An 18,908-nucleotide genomic window follows, 5' to 3' on the forward strand; every position below is an offset into this window, starting at 1 on the left:
GCTGCGCGGGTTCATATCGCTGTTCTCAATTCCCTCTTCAGACCCCCCCGTGAATTTACATTCCTACTGGAGCACACGCCACACGGAAGCCTTCCACCGTCATACGTGTGCGCGAGCGGATGTTCGGTCTCGCCGGCGGGGTCGGGCTGAATGGGTCGGATGTTTACCGCTCTTCGGGCCTGTGAATGCCGGCCCTTCGCCGCTCCTCCGAGAGCAGAATCCCGCTCTTTACTTCCTCAGTTTGCTCAACTTCTGAACCCTGGAGAACATGGCCGCCGCCAGACAAAGATGCTTTTGTCCCGCGGGGAACTGCGGAGCCAGTTGTGACTCACACATGGAACACACCTTGGTGAAGCTGCTTGTTTGATCCGCACAAACGCCTGTGAGAATCGCGAGGGACTCGCGCGTCCCCTTCAGCGCGCGTTTCAGCTGTTAGCGTAAGCGGAAGTGCTCCTTCACACGCCTCCACACCAGCCAGCTCTTCTTGCTGAAAAATGAGTGCAGTGCATTATGGGCCATGGTGTTTTCTGCACTCCCCACGTTGTGGCCATTAGACTCTCCTTGGAGGGATCAGCCAGCCCAGTGTAGTTCCTCCTCCTCTCTATCTCTCCCGCTGCTCGGTCTGGAACCCTGTCTTCAGGAGCACTACCTGGTCTGGAGAAACCAGGTGGCTCTAAGTAAATTCCTTCAGATGCTCTTTGGTTTGGGAAACATTTAGATTTTTGTCCTTCAGTTCCTAAGTCCTGTGACGCGGGCCTTGCAGAACTCAGCTGAACTTAAGAAGCTCCTTAATGAGTCCCGATCACGTCTCCGTCTCCACGTCGCGTTTCTGAGCCAGGAAGCGCGATGCCAGACCTCTCCATCTCCGTGCTGCTCTGAGAGTGATGACTGTTATAATTACATTACTGTATTATAATGCCTTATTATATGTAGACAGTAGTAATATAAGCAAAGCTTGCTTATGAACACCATGGTCTTGTAAATGCACTTTTTAAAATGCACCTAAAAATGATTTCCACCTTTCCGAAAGCCGGCCCTTAGTTTGGATGCGTGCATTAGCTGATTAGCAGAGCTCGAGTCATTTTCTGGAACACAAACATTTGGTTTTGCTAAGTTTGTGGAAAGTTAAAGGGAAGAAGAAGACTGTGCTGTTGATGATAATCGCTTGCAGTCAAACCGCTGCTCTGGAAGGGGAAATGATCTCATTCTGAGGGGCTAGCTTCGGCAACAGCTGTGTCAAAACACTATTTTTATATCCTTTACGAATTGTAGTTCCGGCTCATGGAATTATCTGAAGGATTACTGCAGTAAGAGTTCTGGAGGCGAAGCTGTTTTTTTGTGTAAAGCCGTAAAACTGCAGGCTTAGGCCCGAGTCATCTCCTGCAGCACAGGCATCGCACTGATATGAAGGGCCGTGGAAAGAACATCTAAAAACCCCTCGTGCCTCCCGCATCCTTACGGGCCCTCTGTGTATAAAGAGTTCACTCTTCTAAAGGTCCTGCCGGCGGCATGTGTACGCAGTGCAGTGTAATTATGATTTCCGGTCCAGATTGAATGACCGTGTCCAAAATTTACAAAGGTCCATGGAATGAGTTTTCCCTTTTCTGAGCTGAGTGACCCTGAACTGCTTTTTACGTTGATTCCTTTTTCAATGTCAAGAATTTGGTATGAACATGTGAACGGCAGAAAAACATAACTTTAGATACCCCTCCAAAAAGAATGGGCTCTGTCACCAGCTCTCCCGTGTGACTGCTGAGCCTTCTCCCCAGCACAGGTCCAGGTATATCACCTGCACCTTTATAAACCACAAACCCTGGTATATTGACATAACGTCAAAGCTCTTAACCTGTTCATTTGTGTGAATATAGTTATTCAAAAGCGACCTTTTGTTTCACAATGTTTCACAAAGTTTGGTTTGGTGTCGGTTAATGTCACAATTTTGTGATTGCTGCAGACGTACTTAAAATATCAGACTGCCAATGTCCTTGTTCTCCTTGCAGCTACTAATAATGAACTATTACATTATAGCCGTAATCTCAAAGCACTGGTGGAAATGGGAGGAACTCTCATGTGTAGCACCTGTGTTTAGAGACCCAACACAGAGGAACACTGGATGAAGAGGAGTGAGGACCTAGTTTTAACGTCTCGGGGTGTTTATACGTGTCACACACATGCTGATTTCTTACATTTAACTGTATGAAGTGACAGAAGGCTTGTTGTGCCTCTTATGAATATGATTTTTGTGTGCCGTGTGTATTTTATATAAATCACAAAAAAGTCACGTTCTGGGGCAGCCGTTGGTAGAAAATGTTGCAGATGCTGCTGCATGATCATATTTTATATTATTCTGGTTTCTGCCTGTGAATAACGCCTTTGGGGGGAAAAAGAAAAACATTCAAACAAGCTGGGAATTTGTGGGAATATAAAGCTGGATTTATCTGGTTTTCATTCACCCCAAGGACAAAAAAAATCGTTGAAGTGTGCTTATTTTATTGTGAACATCAGCAAGATCACTGAAGTCCTGTTGGGAAATGTACAAGTAATAAAGTACCATTATTGCTTTCTTTGGAATCTGGTTTAATGAATTGTTGCAAATTATTAGATTGCCTCTAAATTGAAATTGCTTTTGCATGGTGTATTTTAATGCAGTTTTAGGCAAAGACATGATCTTCTATGACTACCTCTGATAAGTGCTACTACATAGGCTAGGCTATTTCTTCTTAACACGTGTGGTTTGTCCCGACAAGAATCTTGGGAAGAGTACAATGTTAATACGGCCAAAGCTATGAAGCTTCGGAGTGGGCTGTTTCCTTGGGCAGTGTGACTTCACTGATGAACAAGAAGTTTTGGACAATATAACAGTTTCCTTTGAATGTAACACCCCCCTTTCCCCATGTGCCTATAATATGAGGACTTTGGGTCACCCGTATGATGCACCCGACCCATCCCTTTTCACAGTGATTCACGGCAGTGATAGCGGACGCTAAAGCAGCACTGTCCCACTGTAGCAGCACTGTCCCACTAAAGCAGCACTGTCCCACTGTAGCAGTACTGTCCCACTAAAGCAGTACTGCCCCCCTGTAGCAGCACTGTCCTGCTATAGCAGCACTGTCCCACTGTAGCAGTACTGTCCCGCTAAAGCAGCACTGTCCCACTAAAGCAGTGCTGTCCCACTAAAGCAGTGCTGTCCCGCTGTAGCAGTGCTGTCCCGCTGTACCCCGCTCAGGAGCGCTCGGACTGCGACCGCTGTGGGAGAGCTGCGTACAGCGCCAGGGTCACATGCCTTCCCAGAAGCAGCGTGTGGTCGGTTCCTGTGAACCTTGCCCATTGTGACGCTGTCTGGCCCAGCAGACTCATGGGAAACTGCGGGCAGTCGGAACAAAGAACGGCTGATCCATGGGATGCCTCCAGTCCAGAAGCACATCGCTCTCTCTTTCAGGAGCCTGATAGAAAAAAAGGGGGGGGGGGTTTGTAAACTGGGCTCGTTCCAGTTTTAATCAAACAGCAGGCGGGAGCCCTGCCAGCGTGGGTTTGATTTAAGGCAGAGAGATGTGGGTAAACAGAAGCGCTTTTGGGCTCCGTCCGTAGCCCGAGCGCTAGGCCAGCTACGTCAGGGACAGAGGCTGAAGCTGAATCATGGCCGGTCCCCACTACGGCGCTGAAGCTGATCTATACTGAAAAAAGCTTCAGGGTTTGAGGGCATGCGCTAGCCCACCTCCCACATCTGGATTTCCCCTTTTAAAGTGCTGTCCACATTCACGTGCGCGATTTTAATTGTTTCTCAAGATGGTCAAACACGTGTTGTGCTTTCTAAGAGAAAGCTAACATTGCCGGGAAAACCCAGCGGGTATGAGCACACTGCCTGGTGACTGATTTTAACAGAAAGGCCAGCGCGTGGGGAATTGTGTACAGCGTCAGAGCTGTGTGCGCTCATCCATGACCACCCAGAAACACGACAAGCAGGGCGTCGTACATCACGACAGTGTCAGGCTTTCCAAATGAACACAGAGTTGTAACCTCCAAACACGTTTATATCCGGTAACACCAAACGCTGTCAGATTTAAGACTGTAGCAGCTTCAAAGGGTTCAGCTGATTTCAGTGAAACCTTCGGCAACCACAGATTTATTTGAACATTGAAATTCTAACGGTTTACACACTTCATTAAAATTGGATTCTGAGATTGTAACGCTCTTCATTTCTGTTGTCCTCATTTTCCTTTGAAGTGTGAATTTTATCTCAAACGCGTATGAATGGAAGTATAAATGTAACCCACAGATGATATTTTACACAGTGCTTTCCTGTTTTAAACGCGTGTCTTTGAGTAATCATTACAGCCCGTCAGTGCACATTTCCGTTTGCTGCTTCTCTATCAGCGTTCAGTGGAAAGTCAAATAGGGTATAAAACGTGTGCGAGCGCTTCTCTCAAAGACCAAAGTTCACAACGACAAGTTAGGGTTCAGTCCTGCGTCGGCTGAGCGCAGCACTGTCAGCGTGTGACTGTAAGGCTGGGGGAGTGGCCTGATGCTCCACTGCTACCCGTGCTGTTCCAGAGCCATCCTAAATCGCCGTGCGTCTTTCCAGCGCGTCCAGCGGGCTCAAGTGCACAACGGTGGCCCCAGACAATCCACCGGCTGCATCCTGCTCCGATACTTTATTTAAACACGCTATGATTAATTTAGAGATGTGCTTTCAAGACCTGGTTGTTTGTGTAGCCTAAGTGAAGTAATCTCGGGTTTTAAAAATGAATGTGCTCATCTTCCATCCGGGGGATTATTGTATCTGAATGCGGGGGGGGGGGGGGTCGTTCCCTTGGTAACGCTGCTGCAGGTGGGTAAAATGGCTATGCGTCTTCACTGTTGGCCTGAGTAATATGGCTCTGTGTATTTAAGCGATCCCGTGTGACCCAAACGAACTGGTGAAAATTCCCATGCTGCCCTGCTGCCGCTGTAACCGTAGACGCTCAGATGTGATCTGATTTGCTCTGAGCTGATTGGCTGGTGATTAATTAGAGGGCATTATAAGACATCTGCAGCCGTGGAGGCTGTCTGGAGCTCAGCAGCGGTGAGTCTGAGCGCGAGTCTGAGCGTGAGTCTGAGCGTGCGTCTGAGCGTGAGTCACTGTTAGCGGGATGAGTCTAAGCTTGTTCCGGAGCCCCAGGTTTTACCCCCCCGCCCCCCCTGGCCCGGGGACCATGGGGCTTTGAGAGCGGGTCACTGCGGTGTTTCGGGAATGTTTCCCCGGGTGATGCTTCGCCCCGGCCCGGGGCTTACTGGGTGCCAGTTCCAATGCACAGAAGCGCAGACCGGCATATTGGCTGGCCTTGAAACGCCTGTGGGGGCCGGTGGGGGCCGGTGGGGGCCGGTGGGGGCCGGTGGGGGCCTGTGGGGGCCTGTGGGGGCCTGTGGGGGCCTGTGGGGGCCTGTGGGGGCCTGTGGGGGCCTGTGGGGGCCTGTGGGGGCCTGTGGGGGCCGGCGGGGGCCGGCGGGGGCCGGCGGGGGCCGGCGGGGGCCGAGTAGAGTCTGTGGGGGTCAGAGGAGAACCAGGTCTCCTGCTTGGTTTTACTGGATATTAAACAAATGGAGTTCCAGCCATGATATTTTCTCTCTGCTTTGGAGAATAGTTTTTTTTTCTTTATCTGGGCTCCATCCAGGATTCAGATGGAGTCTGCTGCTCCCTCCTCCGTCGCCTTAATCGTTTAATCGCCCTGCAATATGGCTGCTAATGTGTCTTCTCATTGAGCGGCACTGCGATTGGAACAGACTCCTGATCCCGTGCTCCTGTGGGGCTCCCCCTCCATGTCCACAGAGGGGGGGGGGGGGGGTGGGGGGTGGGGGGGTGGGGCAGTGGTGATCAGAGTATTTTAGGGAGGGGTACAGATTTTGCACTGCGTTTGTCTGCTCTTCCCGGTTCTCTGCGTGGGGATTGGTGGATGGGGACCCGTCTCCTAACAGGATAATGATGATCATTACCGGGCCTCTCAGTGCAGCCAGCCTGGCCCGACTCTCACACACCCCTCCGCGTCCCAAATGAGTCATTTTCAGCCTTTTCCCTTCTCTATTTTTACCCCTCACGCCCTCTAAGATGTGCCCTCATTGTTACTCCTGAGCGTCTTCATAGGAGACTGTCTTCGCTAAATAAATCAATGAAATAAATGAGTAGAACTGCTCAGTGGGTCCCAACCGTGTTCCTGGAGATCAGCCATCCTGTAGGGTTACACCACAAACCTAACCAAGCACCTCACTCAACAGCTGGAGGTCTCGTTGAGCTGCTACGGTGTCGGTGATGTGCCGTCAGTCTGATCCATCAGCTGGGCGAGTGACTGCCCTGCTTTAAGCCGCTCCAGAACACGCAGTTCAGTCACAGCGTTTCCAGTGACACGCAGTTCAGTAACAGTGCTTCCAGTGGCACGCTGTATAAAACTGTCCCTGCTGTGGTCCTGTGCGACTTTCTGAACTCCTGTTACTACAGCTCAGCCTCCTGCTCCTGCAGGTAAGCAGCCTGGGCCAGTCAGATATCGGCTGGAGTTAACTGGGCCTGTAGAACTCGCTGCAGAGCCGGGCGTGTTGGATGGGATGTGCAGTGGTTTGGATTAATGTGACTTGCCCGTCTGTAGTAGCGTAAGTACTTCATCCTCAGTGGATTTAAGACGCGTTTGTAACTGCCAGCGTTCATTTACAGAGCTTCAGAGTTTAATGTGCCGTTTCTGCTCTGCTGTGCGGTTTGTGTTTGAGCAGCGTGTCTGTGAGCAGCCTGGCTCCTCTCTTCAGAACCGCTGCTCAGATCCCCGACTGGGAATCCAGTCCTGGAGGGCCGCAGTGTCTGCAGGTTTGACTCCAGTCCTGGAGGGCCGCAGGTTTAACTCCAGTCCTGGAGGGCCGCAGCGTCTGCAGGTTTAACTCCAGTCCTGGAGGGCCGCAGCGTCTGCGGGTTTAACTCCAGTCCTGGAGGGCCGCAGTGTCTGCGGGTTTAACTCCAGTCCTGGAGGGCCCCAGTGTCTGCGGGTTTAACTCCAGTCCTGGAGGGCCACAGCGTCTGCAGGTTTAACTCCACTCCTGGAGGGCCGCAGCGTCTGCAGGTTTAACTCCAGTCCTGGAGTGCCGCAGTGTCTGCAGGTTTAACTCTGAAAACCAGAATTTTCATTTGATGTAACTGTGGAAATGTATAGAAGTTACACTTAACTAATTGTCGACCTGTTGGATTGATATGCTTTTCCCCTTTTGCATTTGTATGTTGAGGAATTCAGTTAATTTTGTCCAATTAATTGATGATGTTAAACGATACTGGAACATGAAAAACCTGAACAGAGAAATCACAAATCACAGTAAAAATTCATAATTTTAGGGGGTATTTTTAGAATGCTAGCATTCCGCTCCTTGTTGGAAACGCTGGTTTAGATGTGTGGGGGGGGGATGCCCTGAGGCCTAGCCTTGAGGCTCTCTTAGCCCGATTAGTGCTGATGCTGGGCAGGTCGTATTGGTGTGGTCAGCTGCACTGTCCTTGCTGAATTATTTATCTGCAGCTAATAGCTATTGATGATGCGCTGGATCTGAGATGTGACTCACAGTGCCGGCCAATGAGATTGCTCAGTTCTACATGCAGTTCATATAGCATAATGGATTCCTCCAGGCTTATTCTTAGATACGGTGGACTGCAGCCACAAGTCGGGTTACTGCAAATATACTTTCTGGCAGTAGAATAAAATATGAAAAGGAAGGATTTTGGTACATAAAGTGTCAAGTTGCATTGTGGGGTGGGGGGGGGGGGTGGCGGATGGAGCGCTTTCGCTTTTGATGTGTTGGGTGTGTTGGGCGTGTTGGGCATGGGCACTGGACATAGGAACGACAGCTCCACTGTGTGGTGGAGAGATGGGGGGCGGGGGGGGTTGTGTTCTTCATGGGGTTGGTTTCTCAGTGGGGTATGTGTGTGTGTGTGTGTGTGTTTGTTTGTGAATGTTTGTGTGAGAGGGTTTGTGCTCTTCACACTGATGTGACAGGCTCTTCCTCTTCCTCAGGGTCTACGTACAGCGTGTTGTCCACGATGCCGTCGGACTCTGAAAGCAGCAGCTCCCTCAGCAGCATAGGTACGTCTGGAGCTCCGCGCTCCGCTGTCATTATACACACACCGCTGTCATTATACACACACCGCTGTCATTATACACACACCGCTGGCTCAGCGTACACACCGCTGGCTCATCATACTCACCGCTGGCTCAGCGTACACACCGCTGGCTCAGCGTACACACACCGCTGGCTCATCGTACACACCGCTGGCTCGTAGTCCTGGCCTTTTAAAGGTCAGGGGAGGAATGACACAGAGAAGCACATGACCAATGACCTGCGTCTGATAACCTTGGTCCTTTATGTGTACTTTTGTTCAGTCAACTTTTCTCTCATCAAATGGCGTTAGTTCCACTTTCAGGAAGGTTTTTAAGCCAGATGAATACTCCTCACCATGGTTGGCATCGATTCTGAGCCACGGGCTCCGTGTCCTCAGGTTCCCTTGCATGCAGAAAGAAACTCTGAAATGCGTGTGTTTGTGCTAATATTTCTGGCCAAAAGAACACTTTAATTGTCCCAGAAAAACTAGCATTAGCAGGGTGGTTTCACGTTCAGCACAGAGAATGGTGAAAAACCACAGAAGAAGAGTACAGAACAGACACAGGATTGGTCAAAAACCACAGAAGAAGAGTACAGTATAGCCCCTGCACAAACAGTGGTGTGGCTTTGTGCCTGCTCTCCTGGGCCCCTGATTAAGCTTAAGGCTCCTATGGCTTCTGCTGGAGGCCCTTTTCAGGTGTCAGGCAAACTTTTAACCCTCTCCATAGCTAGCTGCACTGTTTTAGATTTATGGGTTTGATTAAACTCTTCCTCCTTTGGTGGCTTTAAGACTTTATTGTTGAAGCTCAGTGGCGATGTATCTGACCTTTTGATCCTCTGTCTCAGTAGAGTCTTTTTTGCTGGTTCTTCCTTTGACTTGCTTATCTTTAAATACAAGCTGCTAGAAGCGAATAAGAAATAAAAGGCCAGATGGAGAGAGAGGGACCTTTTTAGTGGAGATCCTTGGTAGATTATCTAATGCAGTGTCTGTGCATGAGTAGTGTGTTGTATAATGCCTGTGTCTTTCTCCGCATTGTCATGAATGTGCTGTGTGGGGGGGTCTGTGCTCTGATTGGCTGGGTGAAAGCGGCCCCGCCCCCTGCGTTCGGTGACATACTCACTGCCGCAGGTACGACCGGTAAAGCCTCGTCCCCGCCCCCGGCGCTGATTGACAACCGGCAGATGAGCGAGAAGCTGGAGACCATCCTGTTCCAGCTGCGCCAGGTGACCCGCGAACGGGACGACCTGCGCAAGAGGCTGGCCCTGTCGTCCCCGGGAACCACCTTCGACGACTGCCGGTACGCACGCGTGGCTCCGCCCCCGGACACGCCCCTGAACACGCCCCCACCCGACACGCCCACAGACACGCCCCCTTCAGCCGGGGCTCTCTTAACACTGCACAGGAACCCCCCGAAACAGGAGTTCTCAGGTGTATCCAACATGCTGTTCAGCTGAGCAAATACGAGCTGCCTGCACCAATATGGGCGTTCGGCTTGGGGCTGTTGGTTCCGGGTTTTGTACAAGCCATGCCCCCCAGGGTATGGTATCGGACAGCTGAATGGCTGCAGTGCTGCGCAGGTGGGAGTGGTCTCAGGTTGTGATTGGACGGGAGTGAGTGTGGAAATCACCGCCATATGCGCCGGGCTCTCCGAGCTCCCAGAATGCTTTAGGGTGTAGTCCTATACTGCCCGGTGTCCCAAACGGAGGGAAAGGGGAAGGGGTCCGGGTTTGGGATGGGACGCTCTGCAGTCGGGTGCTGGTGTCAGACTGGAATATGAATCAAAGCCCAGCAGTGGAAAAGCAGAAGAGCTGTTTATAGTGGGTGGCAGTGTGTGTGGGTATTAAGTGTTTTATGTGAACTGTGTGCACTAATGCCATCATAGAGGAATTTTCCCGCTCTGCGCGGGCTAGATGAGGGGATTATAAATAATGCATGTTTCTCATCCATTTTGCATGTGCAGTTTTTCAGTTTAGACGCCTCGCTTCCATGCCCCAGATACGCTGTGCGCTTTGATTGCTGGGGCTGCTGTCATTAACACTGCAGCTGAGAACAGGGTGGAGGCGCTCTGTCATTAACACTGTAGCTGAGAGCAGGGTGGAGGCGCTCTCATTAACACTGCAGCTGAGGAGGAGCAGGGTGGAGGCGCTCTGTCATTAACACTGCAGCTGAGAGCAGGGTGGAGGCGCTCTGTCATTAACACTGTAGCTGAGAGCAGGGTGGAGGCGCTCTCATTAACACTGCAGCTGAGGAGGAGCAGGGTGGAGGCGCTCTGTCATTAACACTGCAGCTGAGAGCAGGGTGGAGGCGCTCTGTCATTAACACTGCAGCTGAGGAGGAGCAGGGTGGAGGCGCTCTGTCATTAACACTGCAGCTGAGAGCAGGGTGGAGGCGCTCTGTCATTAACACTGCAGCTGAGAGCAGGGTGGAGGCGCTCTGTCATTAACACTGCAGCTGAGAGCAGGGTGGAGGCGCTCTGTCATTAACACTGCAGCTGAGAGCAGGGTGGAGGCGCTCTGTCATTAACACTGCAGCTGAGAGCAGGGTGGAGGCGCTCTGTCATTAACACTGCAGCTGAGGAGGAGCAGGGTGGAGGCGCTCTGTCATTAACACTGCAGCTGAGGAGGAGCAGGGTGGAGGCGCTCTGTCATTAACACTGCAGCTGAGGAGGAGCAGGGTGGAGGTGCTCTGTCATTAACACTGCAGCTGAGAGCAGGGTGGAGGTTGTGTGTGACAGGCCGCGTCGCGGTGTTGTTCTGTCTGCGGGGGCCGTGTCCGGTTCCCCCCCCCCCGTCACCCCCGCGGCCGTACTGACGTGCCCCCCCCTCGCCCCCCCCCCAGGCCGAACTCCAAGCCCAGCCACGATTACGAGCGTCTGAAGATGCAGTGCATGAAGGCGATGGCGGACCTGCAGTCGCTGCAGAACCAGCACACCAAGACGCTGCGGCGCTGCGAGGAGGCCGTGAAGGAGGCCGACTTCTACCAGTGAGTGACATCACCGGCCTTTCAGCTCTCATAGCTCTCACAGCGCGCTGCTACACACTACAGTACACGCTGCAGCACACGCTGCAGCACACTACTATACACGCCACAACATGTCTTAACACACGCCACATAATGCTAGAGCACACGCTACAGCACACGCCACAGCACAACACGCTACAGCACGCTACTATACACGCCACAGCATGCGCCACAGAACCCGACAGCACACGCCACAGCACACTACACTTTTTATTTGGGGACGGGGGGGGGGGACGGGGGGGAGTTGTGGGACGGCACTGAGGTGGGGAGAGCTGGGGTCGACTGAGTGAAATACCTACAGCGATACCGCCGAGCCACATAAACCCCAGACTGCCTTCTGCCCAGCTCCGTTTCCATGGCGAAACGCTGCCATCTTTCTGAGCGCTACACGCTGCAGACGGGCTCTCCCACATTAAGCTCCACAGAAAATTACATTCTGCCCCGAGCAGGGAAAAGCGATCGGAGGAACTTGTGTTTGTAATCCTCTGGTCTGAGGGAGCGCTGTGACCACCGCTCTGCAGTTAAAAATAGCGCCCTGAAGACGCCATATTTACGGGCTCACTTCCCTCCCTCCCTCCCGCCCTCCCGCGTATTAATTTCATAAAAGCTTGAGTGCTCACAACTCGATTTGAAATTCGTGAAATTAAATCAGTGCTGCATAAATTAAATTTTCGAGAGTTCAGAGCAGAAGGGGGAAAGTGCTGTTGGAGGCACAAACTCTTCTTTCTTCCTGCCTTTTGAACAAGGAGAAAAGCATCTGCAATTACCTCTAATCACTGGGCGACCTCTCAGGTGTTTAAAAAAATAAAACAGTTTTGGGTTTGCTTATCCTACACATAGCCAATATAAAACTGTATGTAAATGTGAGCTCATGCATTATGGATTTTTCATTTAGGAATTAAATGGTGTGCCAGAGTCCAGTCTCTCCCTGAAGGAATTCGCTGTTACCAGCAGCTTGTGCTGCTTATTAACTGTGCAGTGCTGCACTGTGGAGTGGAGTGTTCTGTCCACACATTGCCCTCTGTTCAACCACCACTGGTTTGTTTCCACTTTGACTTGAAAGTGGTGTGCAGTTCTTATTGATCGGTGAACTCGCCAAACTGTGCTCTTTCTTGTAATAAATTAGTCAAAGTTAAGGACACATTTTGATGGAATCCCAGCCGTGGCCCGCTGCGGGCCATCTGACTGGGTTTCTGCCGCAGAAGAGCCTGCTTTCCCAAAAATAGGATCGGCGCTTGTGTACTCTGAAGTCACTCAACTCAGGATCTTCACTCTGGAGTGATGTGCAAAATGACTGGATCATTCCAGGTGATCTCCATAGCAACAATGGAGGAGAGGGGCTCAGTTTGCCGACAGTAATACTGCAGGTCAGATGTGACATGGAAATGAGTGTGCTCCCGAGTGTGGTTCCCATTCAGCTGGAAGGTGTTTTAAGCTCAGCAGCAAAACGTCTTTTGAGCGAAATAACCAAATTAATCTGAATTCTAGTAAAGACAATTGCTTCTACCCCACGCACACGCGCACACACACACATTTTTTCACAACTGCAGTGGAGAATGTTTTAAGCAAGATTTAGCCGATGAAGGTAATTTGTTGTTTATTTTTGTTTACAAACAGGACGAGTGGATTTGTACCTGCATCCACACTCATTGTTCATTTTGTAGTTGTTTGGTGCTCTGAGTCAGAATGATTCGTTTTGTATATATATTTTTTTAATGCCCCCCACTGAGCCCATGTGAGGATAAAGAATGACAGTTTGTCTAATTCCACGGCCGCACGCTGTCCCCCTCAGTCTAAAAAAGCAACAGCTGGCTGCCCTGAGCAGGGAGAGCTGCTGGGGGGGATTCAGGAGCTGGTGGGGGGGCAGGGGCAGGGGCAGGGGCAGGGGCTGGGGCTGGGGGTGGGGGGTGGGGGCGAGGGGTGACAGATTATGACAGCATTTAAGCCACTTCCCCAGGCCTGCGTTTACTCTGCAGCACGCTCTAGAAATGCCCTTTATTATACCTCACCGGCTCTTTCACCGCTGGGCCCAAACTGGAGCAGCACTTCCTGTCCATCCGTCTGGGGAGAGGGGCTAGCCCTGGACTGCGCTCACCAGCAGGCCAGTCCTGGGGCAGAATGAGTGCAGTGAATTCATGGCTAAAATGTGAATCCGTAACCGTGGGAACAGTAGTGATCATTCTGTCTGAAAGCTGAAACTGCCCCGTCTGAAGGACGGGGACAGGAGGGTGTGTTTTGAAGTCGTTTTTAACGGCCCGACCCCGCCTCGCTCCACCCCACCCCCGCCCCTCCCCACAGCACGCTGCACAGCCGTCTCCTGAGCGACCAGTCCCAGCTGAAGGAGGAGATGGACGCCATGAAGAGGGACCACGCCCAGCTGGTGCGCGAGCAGAGCCACCTGCAGCAGGCCTGCGAGGACCTGGGGAGGCTGCACGAGGAGGACCAGAAGGAGCTGGCCGACATGAGGCTGCAGCAGCAGCAGGTACGCCTGTTACACCTGTTACACCTGTTACACCTGTATACCTGTACACCTGTTACACCTGTATACCTGTTACGCCTGTTGCACCTGTACGCCTGTTACACCTGTTACACCTGTACGCCTGTTACACCTGTTACACCTGTATACCTGTGCTCCTGTTACACCTGTACTCCTAATACACCTGTACTCCTGTTATACCTGTGCTCCTGTTACTCCTGTTACACCTGTGCTCCTGTTACACCTGTACTTCTGTTATACCTGTTACACCTGTTAAACCTGCATACCTGTTACACCTGTACTCCTAATACACCTGTTACCTGTGCTCCTGTTATACCTGTACTCCTGTTATACCTGTTATACCTGTACTCCTGTTACACCTGTACTCCTAATACACCTGTGCTCCTGTCCTCATATTACACCTGTGCTCCCGCTACACCTGTGCTCCTGCTACACCTGTGCTCCTGTTACCCCTGTCCTCCAGTTACACCTGTCCTCCTATACTGAGCTTAATTCCACCTGACCTCAAATAACTTAATTACCCATTTTTTAATTACACTGATTTGTCACCTTTCCTTAAACTTTACATCAGCAGTCATTTCATCTCATTAGTGAATAGTGGAATACGGCTGTTCAGTGTCTGAAGGGAAATGTGACCTTTGCAGTTGTGAATCCAAATAATAAATGAAGACACAGCCTTCTTCTGCACGTTTGTTCCGGGAAAATGAGTTTTTCATCTTTTGTGTCTTAGTGCTGTGACACCCGTTGTTTATCTTTGAAAATGATCTGCTTGATTTCACTGGGCCTGCTCCGCCCACTCGTTACAGCGTGAAGCCTGAGTCATGCCTCTGAAACATCTGCTCTGATATCTCCACTGATGCCTCTCTGCTCCCAGACACCCACCAGGCATCAGTGTGGCTCGCACATCCTAATTACTCAGTACCAACTGCTCTGCTCTCTGACTGTCAGTGACTGCCTAATATCCGTTATAGAAGAGTGCGCTAGAGTTTGCTAGCGCTCTGTGTGTGCTAGCGCCCTGCATGTGCTAGCGCTCTGTGTGTGCTAGCGCTCTGTGTGTGCTAGCGCCCTGTGTTTGCTAGCGCTCTGTGTATGCTAGCGCCCTGTGTTTCCTAGCACTCTGTGTATGCTAGCGCCCTGTGTTTGCTAGCGCTCTGTGTTTGCTAGTGCCCTGTGTATGCTAGCGCCCTGTGTTTGCTAGCGTTCTGTTTGCTAGTGCCCTGTGTATGCTAGCGCCCTGTGTTTGCTAGCGTTCTGTTTGCTAGCGCCCTGTGTTTGCTAGCGCCCTGTGTGTGCTAGCGCTCTGTTTGCTAGCGCCCTGTGTTTGCTAGCGCCCTGTGTATGCTAGCGCCCTGTGTGTGCTAGCGCTCTGTTTGCTAGCGCCCTGTGTTTGCTAGCGCCTTGTGTTTGCTAGTGCCCTGTGTATGCTAGCGATCTGTGTGTGCTAGCGATCTGTGTGTGCTAGCGCTCTGTTTGCTAGCGCCCTGTGTGTGCGTCTGCAGCAGACTGGCCTGTCAGAATCTGCCGGGGGGTCTGAAAACTCGCTGTCTGACTTACACAGAGACGTGCACGTTGGGTAGCTGGTCTGTGGGGGCCGTATGGTTTTATGGTCTCTTAATGCCAATAAATGCTGGAAATGCAACGCTGACGCCTCCTTTCCTGGATAAGCAGCCTCCATCCCTCTCCACATTCATTTCACACATCGCTGCTCCTCAGTCTGTTAATATTTTGCCATGAGTCATTAACAGATTTCTTTTTTAAAATTGTTATTTTTTTGATGTCACTGTTTGCATCCCTGAACGCGTTCAGTGTTTCTCAGGTTTGTTTGGGCACCTTGCAGCTTAACATTACCATGCTTTAGGGCTGCTTTGTGGAACTGAGGACCGCATCATGCTGAATGGATTCAGTTTGACATTTCACACTTCCACTGCGTAAATTACCCCTGGGGTCCTTTCATCCCCTGAGTATTTCTGAATGGAGTGCAGGTAAATGTGCACAGAGTGCTCAGTGTCACCACCTGCTGTCTAAAATGTGTAACTGCACTGGATAGACTCAAGTGAACAGAACTGCACTAATTTTTAGATGAAAGGTGACTTCACTGGTCTGGCAGCGTTGCTTTAGTTCCTGTGTAAAAAATTGGGTTACAGGGATCAATATAATTTAAACACCCCCCCCCTCCTGTTAGGTATTGAGGGAGAACGGGTCATCTGAGATTCTCAACAAGCTGTACGACACGGCCATGGACAAGCTGGAGGGGGTGAAGAAGGAGTACGACGCGCTGCGGAAACGCTACAACGAGAAGACATCCAATCACAACACGGACCTGAGCCGGCTGGAGCAGGCGGAGGAGGAGGGGCGGCGGCTGCAGAAGCAGATGGAGGTGCTGATGAAGCAGCGGGACACAGCCATCCACTACCAGCAGCAGTACTCTTCCTCACTGAGGAGGTAACCCCGCCCCTAAACCCGCCAATCACCCCCTACACCCTACCCCTAAACCCGCCAATCACCCCCTACACCCCGCCCCTAAACCCGCCAATCACCCCCTACACCCCGCCCCTAAACCCGCCAATCACCCCCTACACCCCGCCCCTAAACCCGCCAATCACCCCCTACACCCCGCCCCTAAACCCGCCAATCACACCCTAAACCCCGCCCCTAAACCTGCCAATCACTCCCTGTACCCCGCCCCTAAGCCTTCCAATCACCCCCCTATACCCCGCTCCTAAACCCACCAATCACCCCCTACACCCCACCCCTAAACCTGCCAATCACACCCTACACCCCGCCCCTAAACCTGCCAATCACACCCTGTGCCCCACCCCTAAACCCGCCAGTCACCCCCTACACTCCGCCCCTTTCATGTGTCCAAGTGTCTATGTCCCCAGCTGCCCGGCTCAAACCTGCATCCTTCATATTTTATTCACTCTTCCATTTCTGCTTTCTGCTTGCGTATGAAGGCCGTTATGTAAGGCCAGAAAGTATGATGATGTGATGTTTTTTGTTATTTTTAACCTTTGTGAAATCTCTGTGGTTTTCATCTGAGCAAGGTCAGGCTAACTTGAGTATTTTTGCTTTTTCAAATCTGGGACGCTGGTTTTTTTTTCTGCCTTAAACTTTTAGAATGTTGAGTCTCGTCCTCCAGGACCCCGGCACATTGGGGAATGTATGAATTATTTGTACGTTGATGGCTCAGCCGGAGATGGGCTGTGTTTGTCTGCTGAATTATTGAGGGTTTGCGTTTTTACCCCATACACCCCCTTCCCCTCCCCCCCCCTCAGGTTTGACTCGATGCAGCAGGAGCTGAACAAGACGACTGCGCAGAACAAGGAGCTGACGCGGGAGCTGGAGCGGCTGCAGACGGACGCCACGCGCTTCAAGACGCTGCAGCTGAAGGCCGTGAAGGACTCGGAGAAGTACAAGGAGGAGCGCGACTCGGTCTTCAACGAGTACCGGCTGATCATGAGCGAGCGAGACCAGGTCATCAAGGAGGTGGACAAGCTGCAGACCGGCCTGGAGGTGGCCGAGGCCAAGCTGAAGAACACCTCCTGCGAGAGGAAGGTGGCCGGGGAGGAGATGGAGGCGCTGCGACAGGTGGGTCACCTGAGCGCTCGGGACGGGATGGGCGGGACAGGTGGGACGGGCGAAAAGGTCCACAGTGTTTAAAATGAGAGCACCGTAGTCATGTGATGAGCCACACAAGAAAGGCCTTCACTCATGAGATTGCTGCTCATTCCACACTGGGAATCACACATTTTTAGCCACACCGACCCCCCTTCACCCCCCCCCCCCCCACGTATAATCACAGTGTGTGAGTCATGGTTTGGGAGCCTGGACCTCCAGCAGGGGTTTAACTGGCAAGTTAAAATCTCAGGTGGGGAATTGCTCCTGTACCCTGGAGGAAGGCTCTGCTTAATTATCTCTGACATTCAATTAATTTAGTGAGCTGCCGTCTGTATAAATCAGGGGTGTCAAACTCCAGTCCTGGAGGGCCGCAGTGTCTGTGGGTTTTCAGTCTTTCACCATGAAGTCATTGATTGGCTTAAGAGGCCACACATCTTGTTCTCTAGGCTTTAATTGGCTGCTTTGAAGGGAAACCACAAATACCTGCAGACTCTGCGACCCTCCAGGACTGGAGTTAAACCTGCAGGCTCTGCGACCCTCCAGGACTGCAGGCATACATTAATTATGGCGAATATGAAATGCTAAGCAATGTAATTTGCCCTATGAGGGCCGCTGTTGGAGGCCGTTGGAGGCCGTTGGAGGCTGTTAGAGGCTGGTAGAGGCTGTTGGAGGCTGTTGGAAGCTGGTAGAGGCTGCTGGAGGCTATTAGAGGCTGTTAGAGGCTGTTAGAGGCTGTCAGAGGCAGTTAGATGCTGTCAGAGGCTGATAGAGGCTGTTGGAGGTTGTCAGAGGCTGCTGGAGGCAGTTAGAAGCTGTTGGAGGCGGTTAGAAGCTGTTAGAAGCTGTTGGAGCCTCTTGGAGGCTGTTAGATGCCGGTAGAGGCTGCTGGAGGCAGTTAGAGGCTATTAGAGGCTGTTGGAGGCTGGTAGAGGCTGTTGGAGGCTGTTGGAGGCTATTAGAAGCTGGTAGAGGCTGCTGGAGGCAGTTAGAGGCTGTTGGAGGCTGGTAGAGGCTGTTGGAGGCAGTTAGAGGCTATTGGAGGCTGTTGGAGGCTGATAGAGGCTGATAGAGGCTGTTGGAGGCTGTTAGAGGCCGTTAGGGGCGGTTGGAGGCTGTTGGAGGCGGTTAGAAGCTGTTGGATGCTGTTGGCGGCTGATAGAGGCTGATAGAGGCTGTGAGAGGCGGTCAGTGACACAGGCCGCCCTGCTCTCCAGGAGCTGAGCTCGGCGCTGGTGGAGCGGGACCGGGCCATCTGCGAGCGGAACGAGCTGCTGGAGAAGTACTGCCACGAGGTGAAGGACAAGGCCGAGGCGCAGAAGGAGCTGAGCCAGGCCTGCAAGGACATCGAGACGGTGCGGGAGGAGCGGGACGTGGCACGCAAGGAGCGGACCGAGGCCATCATCCAGAGAGACCAGCTGCTGCGGGAGTACTACCAGGCCCGGCAGGTAGGGGGCGCCCCACGCACCCGGAACAGCAGGAGCGGGATTTATTTAATCCGTGGCACTGCCATCTTCTGGCCACGTGCTGCATTGCGCTGTGAGCTCCTGTGTGCTGAGGGAAGCTCTGCTTTGTTCTAGGCGGTGGTGATTCCAGCCTTACAATGCGCTCCTGTCTGTGCGCTCAGGGTGGGGGCTGTTTTGAGGGGGGGGGGGGTGCATTAGCCCTGCTTGTCTG

At 52.0% G+C, this 18,908-nt stretch overlaps 1 protein-coding gene across 3 annotated transcripts in view; it reads left to right on the forward strand.

Annotated features, from left to right (window-relative positions):
* Positions 1-18,908, forward strand: part of dlg5a (discs, large homolog 5a (Drosophila)) — a 49,277-nt gene that overhangs the window by 11,837 nt on the left and 18,532 nt on the right. For 2 of the 3 annotated variants that reach the window (XM_035405239.1, XM_035405242.1), the window contains exons 2-8: positions 8,013-8,081; positions 9,227-9,395; positions 10,937-11,080; positions 13,418-13,601; positions 15,799-16,058; positions 16,892-17,204; positions 18,449-18,679. In XM_035405239.1, coding sequence (XP_035261130.1) covers positions 8,013-8,081; positions 9,227-9,395; positions 10,937-11,080; positions 13,418-13,601; positions 15,799-16,058; positions 16,892-17,204; positions 18,449-18,679 — 1,370 coding nt within the window. The remainder of the gene's footprint in view (positions 1-8,012; positions 8,082-9,226; positions 9,396-10,936; positions 11,081-13,417; positions 13,602-15,798; positions 16,059-16,891; positions 17,205-18,448; positions 18,680-18,908) is intronic. The other variant, XM_035405241.1, reaches the window with a different exon arrangement.

This window comes from Anguilla anguilla, chromosome 2 (genome assembly GCF_013347855.1).
Source record: "Anguilla anguilla isolate fAngAng1 chromosome 2, fAngAng1.pri, whole genome shotgun sequence".
NCBI classification, from domain to species: domain Eukaryota; kingdom Metazoa; phylum Chordata; class Actinopteri; order Anguilliformes; family Anguillidae; genus Anguilla; species Anguilla anguilla.